This window comes from Leptonychotes weddellii, chromosome 4 (genome assembly GCF_054177405.1).
Source record: "Leptonychotes weddellii isolate Sample4059 chromosome 4, ASM5417740v2, whole genome shotgun sequence".
Lineage (NCBI taxonomy): Eukaryota > Metazoa > Chordata > Mammalia > Carnivora > Phocidae > Leptonychotes > Leptonychotes weddellii.
The window spans coordinates 70962121-70974839 of record NC_138372.1 but is presented as its reverse complement, the minus strand read 5'-3'; the positions used below and the strand labels follow the sequence as shown (position 1 = coordinate 70974839).

Here is a 12719-nt window from a genome sequence, read left to right as displayed (position 1 = left end):
CCTGATACATGAACTTACTTGGCTCATTTCTCTTTCAATTCTAATTCTTTTCTACAGGCCCTAACAAGTAGCAAAAGGACAGAGGAGACAAATGAAAACTAAGCTGCTATCTTTATTAACTGATTCAAGCTCACAGAAATCTAGCCACTTACATATTGTAGGAACTTAGATTTAAACTTCTACTACCCATCAATCCCTTGACTGATTCTCTGGTCAAATCCTACTAGTTGAAGTTGAAGCTTGAAGAAGAGAGGAACATTAAGGGATGGGAGTGAGCGTAGAAGGGCGAGAGAAAAGCTATAATGGAGGCATGAATGAAAGAACAAAGATTAAATTTGTATGTCCCTACATAGCCCAATGTACTTATGTTTTCTCAGTTCAACAAGGAATGGAAAAATAGGGAGTTAAGCTTTAAGTTTAGAACTACATCCCTTTTGTGCTTCAGGCCAGATATTATCTAAGAAGTAGAAACAGTATGTATGTCAAGAGAAGTAAATTCTAAATGACTCTGTTTGCTGAGCTAAGTGGTGCAGTGCTATTATCAAGAGTTAAAGAGGAATAGCATGGCTGCCACCCGGTCACAGCCTCCATGCCTGCTCCATGCAGACATGGCAAAAATGTCCAGCCCTACTGAGACTGAGCAGTGCATCGACTTTCTGATTACTGTTTTCCAGAAGTGTGCTGGATAGGAGGGTAATAACTGCATTCTCCAAGACAGAGTTCCTAATCTTCATGAACACAGAACTGGCTGCCCTCACAAAGAACCAGAAGGACCCTGGCATCCTTCACTGCATGATGGAAAAACTGGGCCTCAACTCTGATGGCCAGCTAGATTTCCAGGAATTTCTTAATCTTACTGGTGGCATGGCCACAGCTTGCCATGACTCCTTTACAAGGTCTACCCATTCCTAGAAGTGAATCTGAGGGGCTCTTGAGCCTGGCCTCCAAGACAACCCCTTTCCTTCAAAGCAGCCTCCCAGTCATCATCTCCTCCTCACATCCTACACATACCGAGCCCAGTGTCCACTGCCGCATGCAGGCCAGTCCTGCTGGTAGTTAATAAAGCAACAGTGTTTTCTAAAGCAAAAGAGCATTAAAGAGGAAAGATTAAAATGTGGGGATTAAAATAGGGAAATTCAGTTTTGGCATGCTGTGTTTGACATGCCTATGTGATGTTTAAGAAAAGATGTTCAGTAGAGTTGTATGAATATGCATGGGGCCTGGATGCTTGATTTGTAAAAATGAGACTAGGAGTCACAGACACCAAGATCACTCAGGCAGAATGTAGAGATCCAACCTTTATAATAAGTAGAAAATAATCAATGTATGGCAGACCTGGGTAAATGGGAAGGCTGTTCCAAGCCTACAAGCCTACTGCTATAAAGTTGAGGGGATCACTACTAGCTTAGTAAACCTAGGCTTTGGAACATGGCTAGAATACCATAAAGTAAAAAGATAAAGGCTTAATGATGCAACTTAGATTATTTTCAGCATTTAAAGACAGGCAGATACAGAGATATCTGTAAGGAACATTCAAAGAGATGGGATGGTGAAGAAAATAGTGTCACAGAAGCCTAAATATGTCAAGGGTCCAGCTCTCTGAAAAACATTTTTATGGGGATGACCCTCTGGTACCGTAAAACACTACAAAACTTCTTTCCTCAGACTTCTGTTTTTCGACCTGCACTAGTATCTAGCCCATATTCTCTGAGCCACTGAAGCTTATAATCCTTTGTTATTAAAATCTAGCATATATTCATCTTTTGCAGACCCTCTCATTCTACCCTTGTAATTTTTTTTAACCTTTCGCTTTTCTTTTTTTCCATTACTTCATTTTTTTTTTTTCCTACTACTGGAAAAGCCCAATTGGTCTCTTCTTTCTCTGGTCCTTATGGCCCATTCTTCCAACTGGCCTGTATAATATTGGCAGATTAATTACCTTGAAGCACACCCTTTGCTCAAAAAAAACCCTTCACTGGCTCCCCAATGACTATACCATTATCATTAAGTCCAAAGTCTATAGATATCAAGGTTCTTTATGATCTGAACCTGGTCTACCTTTCCAAATTCATTCCCCCATATTCCTATTTATCCAACCGAAGCTTTAATCACATCCAATTATTGATTGCCTAAATACCTTCATGCATGTTGTTTCCTCCATCCAAAATGCCTTTCAGTCCTAGATATACATAGATAAGTCTTACTTCTTCCTCCAATATCCAGCTCAAATGATACTTAATCTGTAAAATACACATCTGCCAAAGAGATCAGGTAATTTTGCCTTCCTCACCTCTTTAAATTTTGATTTGATTCTTTTAGGGAACATTATTTTTATTTTGTATACCAGTTGTTTATTTCTCCTACTAGATGGCAAACTCTTTGATTTATCTTTTCATTTGCCATGTTAATTCACAATCATATGATAGCATAAGCATTTGTTTTTTAAAAATCCTTAATATAACTGAGGGAAGATTTATAATCTGGGAAATGAATTTGGGAAATGGCTAAATTATAAGGATAAGGCTAGTAATCCTTTGTAACTTAAAACTTCAACTTATTTTAAGGAAAAAATTAGGCATTTTCCAGTTCATGCGGAGATGATGGCAATAGTTTTGAAAAAACTGTTAACACTCAATTCAATTTCTTAAAAGCTTTTATGTACTAACATTTTGTCAAACGTTTTTGTATTAAGAAACGTAAGTGAAAAAATCTTTTATTGTTTGAAAGATTTAACTAAACATTTATTTCCATCAAGATTAAACTCCAGAAAAGTAAACTATATACATGTTAGTTTACACACATTTGCCGTCTCCCTTGGGCACAGTGCCACCTACAGTTGGCAAATGCAAACCACTTGGTTCTGGAAAATTTGGTAAGTGCAATAGAATAGCCACTCTGGCATCATCCAAGCATTCTTTTTATACAATATTCACACAAATTCCTTTTACTCACAATCACATATAAACCAAAATTTAATACAATAAACTTACCGCAACTGAAGACTTAGATATTGAAGCCTGACTTTTCACAGATAGGATGTTTTCTTAAAATAGGAACAAAAGACCATCTTGACTGCATTCTTTGTTTTCTACTGTCTAGTTCTTCAGGGCTATCCCTACCAATCTTCTATGAATTTACTATAATGAAAATAACACCTTTCTCAACTCTGGCTCTTTCTGAGCAACCTTTAAAAATGTCCATATCTCTCTGATTCAAAAACTCAAACATAATGAAATAATGTCTCCCCCTCTTACCAAAAAACCCCCATCAGCCCCCCCCCAAGAAAACTATCTTCCTGTTAAAGCCACAGCTATCTTCTCCACCAATAAACTTCTTGAAAAACTGGTTTTACATTCAGATTCCATTACTTCTCAACTTACAAAAATCTGGCGTCTACCCCAATCACAGTGGCCACTAAAAACCTTTTGCAAAAGCAAAAAATTTCATACTGCCAATTTTAATCCTCTCTCCTCACTCCTCATCTTACTTTAATGCATTGCAATATATTCTTGTGGTACTTGTATACCCTTGTGATTTGATGACATCATCTTTTAACTTAATTTTTTCTATTTTTACTGAGGATTTTGCTTCCTAGAATTTTGTCCTTGACCTTTCTCTTCCTGCTCTATACATTTTCCTGGGTGTCTTCATTCATTCTCTGTTTCAAGTAGCTTCTATATACTGGTAATTCCTAAATTATAGTTCTCATTATACCCTCTCAGTTCTAGAAACCTATTTATAGTTTTCTATTGTTGTCTATTTCCAATTTATAGTTGTCTATTTCCAATTAGATACTCCAGTACCTCACACATGTCCAAAGTGAGCACTGCCTCTTAATGGCAGTCCAACTATTGGATGATACCTTGGTGAGACATTCATTCTAACAAAGTCTAACAAATGCACCACAAAAATATTTTTCTAATTTATCCACATCCTTTCCATACTTACTGCCTTAGTTATGGTCCTTATAATTTCTTTCCTAGACTACAGCACTCAGCTTCCTTACTTGGTCCCAACTGTACCAGAGCATCTTCATCTTAATCTGCCCCCTTTACAGTTAAGCAGTAATCACTTCCTAACATAAAATCTGATTTTGTTATGCTCCTCTTTGAAGCTACTTGTATACAAAATTAAAGACCTAAATGGAACACTTGTAGTCAAGGTAATTCATGACCTAGAATTACTAGATCTTCAGTTATGCTCCTGCATAATTTGAAAACCTTTTTCCACAAAAGGACAGATGTAAATATTTCATACTTTGGATCTTTATTTTTATTCTTGGGATGCCCTCCAGTGTTGCTTTGGGAAGAGCTAAGACTTGAGTTAAATACAGTATGAAATACTCAAACACAGAATAATAGGGAGCTATCACCGGAAGCAATAAAGGAGGCCCAAAACTTCTCTGTTCTTCCTAATCTGTGCTGTAGTAAAACAATTTAGAAATTTCTTCTGCTTTGGAGAAACCCCTGCCATTGGAAGGCCAAATACAAACCAGTGAGCAGCCTAGAGGGAAGGAGAAATGGGTAAGGAATATTCACACCTGCCTCTAGGCTAGACCTGAATAGTATCGCAAGGTTCAGGTACCCCTAGGCAGGGCTCATCAGTATCAGAGAATTATCCTTTGTGCCATACACCAGCAGGAGAATCAGGATGAGATAGACTTCTGACAAGATTAACAGACAGGATATTTAGTCAAATGAATCTAACAATATAAAAATTTAGCCAGATTTGGAAGATGTTTTGGTAAGTGGGAACCACTGTCAGGCAAGTATTTCTAGCCCAAGTTTCCTTAGCTGTAAACTATTTCTCATGTATATAATTTAATTTCTCTACCTATAAAATCTCTATCTTTTCCATATTCCATCCTAGCTTTCCAACTCTAATAGGCATCATGGAAATTAGAGCAACATTTCCCAAATCTGCTCAGAACTGAGTATGGACTCTGGCAGTGAAAGGTTTTAATATATGGTTTATGTCAATGTATATAATCTACCTGAAAGTAAGTTGCATGTGAACCCCACATATAACTTTCTTATTCAAATGCAATGAATGGGAAGTAATCAGAGGGAGACAAACCATGAGTGCTTCTTAACTACAGGAAACAAACTGAGGGTTGCTGGAGGGGAGGTGGGTGGGGGATGAGGTAATTGGGTGATGGACATTAGGGAGGGCACGTGATGTGATGAGTACTGGGTGTTATACGCAACTGATGAATTATCTGAAACTAATGATGTATTATATGTTGGCTAACTGAATTCTAATAAAATTAAAAAAAAAACAAATGTAATGAGTACCTTTAGGTATAAAGCAGATAATTTCTAACAATGTGCTTCAGTGATTATTTCTAACCTGGAATTTACTAGTTATTTACCAGTCATTTTTTTACCTGAGGGAGGCAGAATTTGTAAAGGTGAAATGTTTTCCACACTCTGTAAATGTTCTACTTCTTGATGATTAAATGGTAACTGGTGGTGATTTGGTGGTGTTTCACATGAATATGAAGTCTGACAAACAAGGGTGGTTTTTGCAGATGCTTTATCTTGCACAGAAGACTGTATCTATTAAGACAAAGATAAATAAAATTGCGTTTCAGAGTTTTAACCACACAAGAGGTTTAACTAAAAAAATAGAAACATCAGAGGAAAAACGTAATACTATCTTCAAAAAATGGTATTACTTGAGTCATATAAACTTATAAGGTATAATTATCCCATTCTTACAGATGAGAAAACCAAGATGTGGAAAGATTAAGTGACTTGGCCATCCTATAGTTTTAAGTAGAGTTAGCCAAAGCCTATAATCTTAGTCAATAATACATACAGACTTACACATGTTATCAAATAGTGCTGCTTATTTTCAAATGTTTTCCTGTGAGCTATGGAAAATAAAAACTGAGCTTTTATACCAAATCTAGGGACTGATCCACTTTCTTTTACCCCCTTTTCATTACTGAATTATAGGCATAATGGGAAGGGTGGGTAAAAAAAAATCATATGATAATTGACCTGTGAGACTATCAACAAATTCTGATTAGTTTATTAAGTAAAAACTGTATTATAATAGCTAACATTTATTTAATGCTTATCATGTGTGAGGCACCAGGCTAAACCCTTTATATAGTTCTTCAATTCTCACAATAATCTCATGAGTTTGGTATAACTATCATCCCCATATGAAGTGTGCAACAGGACTTAGATATAATAAAAGCAACTTACCTAGAATCTTACATCTATTCAGTTGTAAGCTAAGTTATAGTACCAAAGCCCAGGTACCTTACCTACTAAGCTTTAAGTTGTAGATAGTACAGAGATGAGTAAGATAGTCTTTCTCCTCCATCTAACAAAGGAGTTAGAGTGAATGCGTAGATCAGGCAAGTGTAATGAATACCTATCTATGCTAGCTTGAATAAAACTAATGCCATAAGAATGTTTATCCCAACAATAATACAGACCCAAGCTCAAAACTTAAAGTCAAATGCTGAGGTTTAAATCAGCAAAAAATCACTTTTTGAAACACAAATACATGCATTTATTCATATTCCTGAAAAGATTTCTCTCTTTGATGATCAAAGGGCATTTTGTTCCTCAGTGAGGGACACTGAAAAAATTCTCACCACAAACAGATTATTATGACAGCATTCTATATGCCATGTATGGAGTATGCTTTCAAAATTCATTGATATATTTTGATTCCTCTAATACCTATGGCAACAGACTATCTGTATTTTGTTCTTACTCAAAGCCTTCAAGAACTCACTCTTGCCTACCATATTAGTTACCACTTCACCTAAGTGTTCAAAGCCCTCTCTATTGTATTTCCCAAGCCAACTAATCTCTTACAAATACCCTATGTTGCCATATTTCCTGGAACACCTCCTGTGCTTTTTTGCTTCTCTTCGTGCTACTACCTCTGTTTTAAAAAAGTAAGTCCTCAGGCGCCTGGGTGGCTCAGTTGGTTAAGCAACTGCCTTCAGCTCAGGTCATGATCCCAGCGTCCTGGGATGGAGTCCCACATCAGTCTCCCCCTGCTCTGCGGGGAGCCTGCTTCTCCCTCTGCCTCTGCCTGCCACTCCCCCTGCTTGTGCTCTCTCTCTCTGTCAAATAAATAAATATTAAAAAAATAATAAATAAAAATAAAAAAATAAGTCCTTAATCTGTGTCAATGTACTAACCATTTCTTCCTTTTCCCTGTAGTTTAAAACCTGTTGTAAGCACTCCCTCCTTCAGGCAGTATGTATGTTCCTTCTTTATTTTCTCAATAAATTATGAATATAGATTATAGCACTAATCATGCAACCCCTTAATCATATGATTTTATTTCTTCTCACAACTGAGAGCTCCCTCAAGACAGTGTACACCACTAATCTAGTTACATGATGTTAAATAGTTTATAATTTAATAAAGGTATATACCTATAATTCTGTATTTGAGAAGGGTACAGAGGATTAAAAATTTAATGAGAATGACAACCTGAATTAGTAACAGGTAAAATTACTTCTATCCTTTTCAAAGCATGTCAACTACAAATCATAGATGTGCTAAAATTAATAGCTGGTAATTAAAAGCTTTATCTTAAACCCTAACTACCATTTTCCTAGTACCTTTAGAAATTCCACCTTACTGTACATAGCCTACATCCTACTGTGTGCATATAAGAAAAGCAAGGCCTTCTCTCTGTATTTAGACTCTCAAGACTAATTCCAAACTTCTATAATTTGTTCTACTAATCTGTATGATTTATAGAACAGTTATACCTTATTAGAAAAAATGTAGCCAACTAGTTCCTGTTCTATTTCCTTTCGGAAGAAATATATATTTTTTTAAAGATTTTATTTATTTGAGAGAGTGAGTGAGAGAGCACGAGCAGGGAGAGGGAGAAGCAGACTCTCTGATGAGCCGGGGGGTGGAGGGGTTCGATCCTGGGACTCTGGGGTCATGACCTGATCTGAAGGCAGATGCCCAACCAACTGAGCCACCCAGGTGCCCAAATCAAAACAAATTTTAAAGAATTTATTACTATACCAGTGAGTCATAGCATACATTTTAAAATTCTAAGGAGAAAATGAAGAATTAACTTACCTTTACTTGTTCTTTAGGAGAATCATTCTGTTTTACTCCAGTAAATTTAGGAAACATTTCTGCAAATGTATATAAAGAAATATTTCATTATTTGCCAGCTTAAAAATTTACCGTTTAAATTATAAATGATTTTCATATTAGAAATAAAATGGTCATTTCAAGAAAATACCTTTAATACCAACCTCTTCAATCAAGAAATTCTTTTTTTTTTTTTTTTATTAAGAAATTCTTATAGTTACCAGGTTTTTCACCTTTGAATCAGTCAAAATCCTAAAGGGATACTTGCTTTTTAAAAGGGGTATTTTCTTTTCTACATAATGGAATAAATATCCACTCACAAATTTCAATTTGGATTATTTAGGCAAAAAGAACAGCATAGTAAAGAGTTTGAATAATAGTTTAAAAAGGACCAAGTTACAACACAGATAAGATTTTAAACAAATAGGATGAATTATACGAAAATCTTTTATCAAGAAGCCATAAATATAGCCATAAGGGACTTAATTAAATAATTAAGAATTTACTGCGAGAAGGGTATGCCATTTATCTGAGTCTTTTATGAAAAGTGAAGCTATCTGATTTCATGGCAAAGTCTGCTCTGCTTACTAAGCATTATAGGAAAGACCCCAAATAATCCTTTACTTTCTAGCTATTTGGCAGCCTCAACTATGTCGCAACAGATGGTTTTTATACTACCTTCTTTACCTTTAGAAATACCTTTACAGTGGACACTGGTGGTAGGATATAAAAGGAGATCTCTGACATGGTGCTCATAGGCTCCTCTTTCTTTATCTTACAATGGATTCTGGTGCTATCCTCCCCAGTCATAATGGGAGGTCAGTGTGGTAAAGCACCAAACTGGCAGTTAATGCCTTGACCCATCTTTCCAGGTCAGCGTTCATGAGCCACCTGAGCATTATTTGCTTCAGGCTCCAGGGCACCATAGCTGGTTAACATCAAATCTTATTCAAACTTAAAACATTCTAATTTTAATAATTACCTTCTGCCTCCTGAAATGCCATCAGTTTCCACTGGATGTGTTACTGTTCTTTCCTCTCCTAAAATGTTTGATGCTGGACATTGTTAAAACTGCTAAATGCCACTCAATTAAGTGCTTTAATTTAAAGAATTCAAGTATTTGAAATGACACGAACCATCTTAATGTCACTCCACTAAGTATTATTTAACTGTTGGGGGTTAGGTGGAAAGGAAGAATACAGAGAGCAAAGACTGAGTCTATAGATCTAAGGAGCTTTCACATTTAGGGGATAAATTATGGTTTCGGCTTTGAACAAAAAAAACAGACTTCATTAATATGATCATATACTATATGCACAGCTACACATCTATCTTAACTATTCAAATATGCAGCTAAACTACATTATTCTATGATTTATATAAACTCTTAAGTATAATAAAATATGACATACCACATAAGTGCTCTACCAAAAAAATTCAAGGGCATTATTTAGTTTTCTAATATATAAAAATAAAGCTCAGAATTTTAAAATTTAGCATCTCCAAGTCTGAAGACACTAGCAAAAGGCATCAAAGAATTTTTAATTGAAAAAACCAGAATGGTAACTAGACTTATTGTAGTCATTATTTTGCAATGTATACAAATGCTGAATACTATGTTATACACCTGAAACTATTAGACTATCGTATGTCAATTATACTGCAATAAAAAAAAAAGTCAAAACCACCCAACACAGTATGTTTCATAAAAGTCTTACAGACTATGGATAGAAGAATAATGACAGACTAAAACTCAGCATTTTGGTTCTCATTCTACTCTTACATAGTTGACTTTCCAGGAACGTAGTACAGTAAAACTGTTTATTTATGAGTTCCTGGACTTTGCAATTAAAAGACCAACTTACACATTTTCACTATCAAGCTTAAGATCTCATTTCAATTAGTGAAGAAGCCCCAGATCTCGCAAATATTAATGGAATTGAGCAGTATAATGGTAACATATATACTGTCAACTAATTCTCCAGGGAACTGTGATAATATGCATACCTACCTTAAGAGGCTCAAATCGGATAACTTATGTGAACTACTAAATCCAAATGCATAATATATGTGAACTACTAAACAAATGCAAACAAAAGACTTACACATGTTATGTAACAAGTTCTATTTTCACATCTTTCCCAAAACCTCAATATAAAACTTTGGAAAGTTTTCATTTTAGACTAAGGCAAAAAATTTAATCATAGAATAAAAAAGAGAGAGCTGGAATCAAATATTTGATTCAAGAATGTTTAATACCCATCACCTATCAAAGCATTGAGATAAATGCTCCAGAGATAGCAAATATTATCAGCAAGACAGTATGGACTAAAAAACTTAATAAGCTGAATATGAATACCATAGTGCAAAACCAGAATGTTATACCATATAAGCAGAAAAAATTACTGAAAAATTTTAAATTAGAAAAATAAATCACACTTCTCTTACATAGTACAGGGTTTAGAAAGGTAAATGGAAGTCACTCCTGGGTTCTGCTACCTTATTTTATAAGAAAGAAAGAATGTCCAGAAATGTTAAATGATTTGCCCAAACTTATCACCAAAGACATGTTCTATTGATTAAAAAAAAAAAAATCAAGCAATTTGTTTTTGAACTAAAAAAATTTAATTTCTTTAAAGACTGCTCGGCAATTTTCATTGAAGTATTTGGTACTTATTTTAATATAGAAGACCACCCAATTATTTTTTATAAAGATTTTATTTATTTATTTATTTGAGAGAGAGCAGAGTGAGAGAGAGAGCATGAGTGGGGGCGGGGGCAGAAAGGGGGTGGAGGGAGAGGGAGAAGCAGACCCCTTGCGGAGCAGGGAGCCCAATGCTGTGGGGCTCGATCCCAGGACCCTGGGATCATGACCTGAACCCAAGGCAGAACACTTAACCAAATGAGCCACCCAGGTGCCCCAGAACAACCCAATTATAAACTGCTGTTCCTTTTACCAAAATCATAATAACTAGAGTTAAAAAGTGGAAACAAAAGGAAAAAACCCTAGACCAGCGGTTCTCAAATGTGGCAGCACATTAATGTACTGAGAAAACACTATTCTAGAGAGATGGCTTATTCAGGAAGACCCATTTTGAACAGAAAAAGAACTTTTTTTAAAAGATTTTATTTATTTATTTGAGAGAGAGAATGAGATAGAGAGAGCATGAGAGGGGGGAGGGTCAGAGGGCAAAGCAGACTCCCTGCTGAGCAGGGAGCCCGATGCGGGACTTGATCCTGGGACTCAAGGATCATGACCTGAGCCAAAGGCAGTCGCTTAACCAACTGAGCCACCCAGGTGCCCAAACAGAAAATTTTTAAATGCACAAGACAAAATTCATCAATAATTTCGAAGACTCAAAGGCTCAAGTATGGACCTCAATATACGTAAGTTTTTAATCAAGCCTGGGTCTTTGAATTTATCTTTCTGGTGCTTTTGCTCTGAAAACGCTTTAATTGATGAGGAAGTCATAAAGTTTAAAAAATCTGAATGATAAACTCTGATCATTTCTCTTAAATGGCAAAGATTATCCCCAACTGTCATTTCATACTTCCTACATTCACTAACCCATCCTCCTCCTAAAGAGTTAAAACAAAATCCAGACCTCAACCGGGTCCTTTTTGTCCTTTTTCCCTTGCATGAAAAAAATCATATCCTGTCACTTTTACAGAAAACCTATGTTGTAGAACTAAAATGAGAAATTGTTTTATTCCTGTTTGTAAGTCACCCATGAATAAGTAAGTTTTTTAAAAAAGAAACTGTTAAAGAACTTCATAAATTTCATTCTCTGAAACTACACTGAAGCCAATAAGAGCAAAAAGTCTAACAAATGAAGTGACAAATTAACTTTCTCTTAATCAGGTAAAGAATTGATGTCATAACCACTGAGTTTCTTTGTGTGTAAGTATTAAACAACTGAAACTATAAACGGGGGGCGCCTGGGTGGCTCAGTCGTTACACGTCTGCCTTCGGCTCAGGTCATGGTCCCAGGGTCCTGGGATCGAGCTCTGCATCGGGCTCCCTGCTCAGCGGGAAGCCTGCTTCTCCCTCTCCCACTCCCCCTGCTTGTGTTCCCTCTCTCGCTGTGTCTCTCTCTGTCAAATAAATAAATAAAATCTTTAAAAAAAAAACAAAACTATAAACGTTCCTGAAAAATATTCTATTCTACACTAATCAAGTATTTGAGCTTACATTTAGACAGTTCCTAAAGTTATTTCCTACAAGATTTCTATCAAAAGCACTACTACCAATGAGCTGTTCCCATTTGTTTCTCAGTAATACTGACCACACGATTGAATCTATTAATTATATTCCTCCTATTATAACACTCAAGATAGCCATAGTTGTTGAACATTAGAAAACTCTCAATAGGTTATGTGCATGTAACTAGGCAGAGCCCAGCTAACAGCATATAAGACGCATCTGGAATTCATTTTATTGTCAAACCTCATTAACATCTTTGATCTGACATTTGGTGATATTTTGATAGTTATGAAAAATAATTTAGGAAAGCTTTGTATTTATACCAATGTTTAATAAATGTTCTTGACTAATCTACACATGACAATTTCCATATACTGTTGTCGGTCAAGAAAGTTATTTATTTATTTATTTATTTAAAA

The 12719-nt window shown here is 35.7% G+C and overlaps 1 protein-coding gene and 1 pseudogene across 1 annotated transcript in view; one reads left to right on the top strand and one right to left on the bottom strand.

Moving 5' to 3' along the window:
- BRDT (bromodomain testis associated) overlaps positions 1-12719 on the bottom strand; it is a 50321-nt gene that overhangs the window by 25576 nt on the left and 12026 nt on the right. Inside the window, exons 10-13 of the mRNA XM_081817096.1 lie at positions 8075-8137; positions 7215-7244; positions 5678-5691; positions 5387-5558 (exon numbers count right to left, since the gene is read on the bottom strand). Coding sequence (XP_081673222.1) covers positions 5387-5558; positions 5678-5691; positions 7215-7244; positions 8075-8137 — 279 coding nt within the window. The remainder of the gene's footprint in view (positions 1-5386; positions 5559-5677; positions 5692-7214; positions 7245-8074; positions 8138-12719) is intronic.
- LOC102745926 (protein S100-A11 pseudogene) lies at positions 573-1085 on the top strand (annotated as a pseudogene).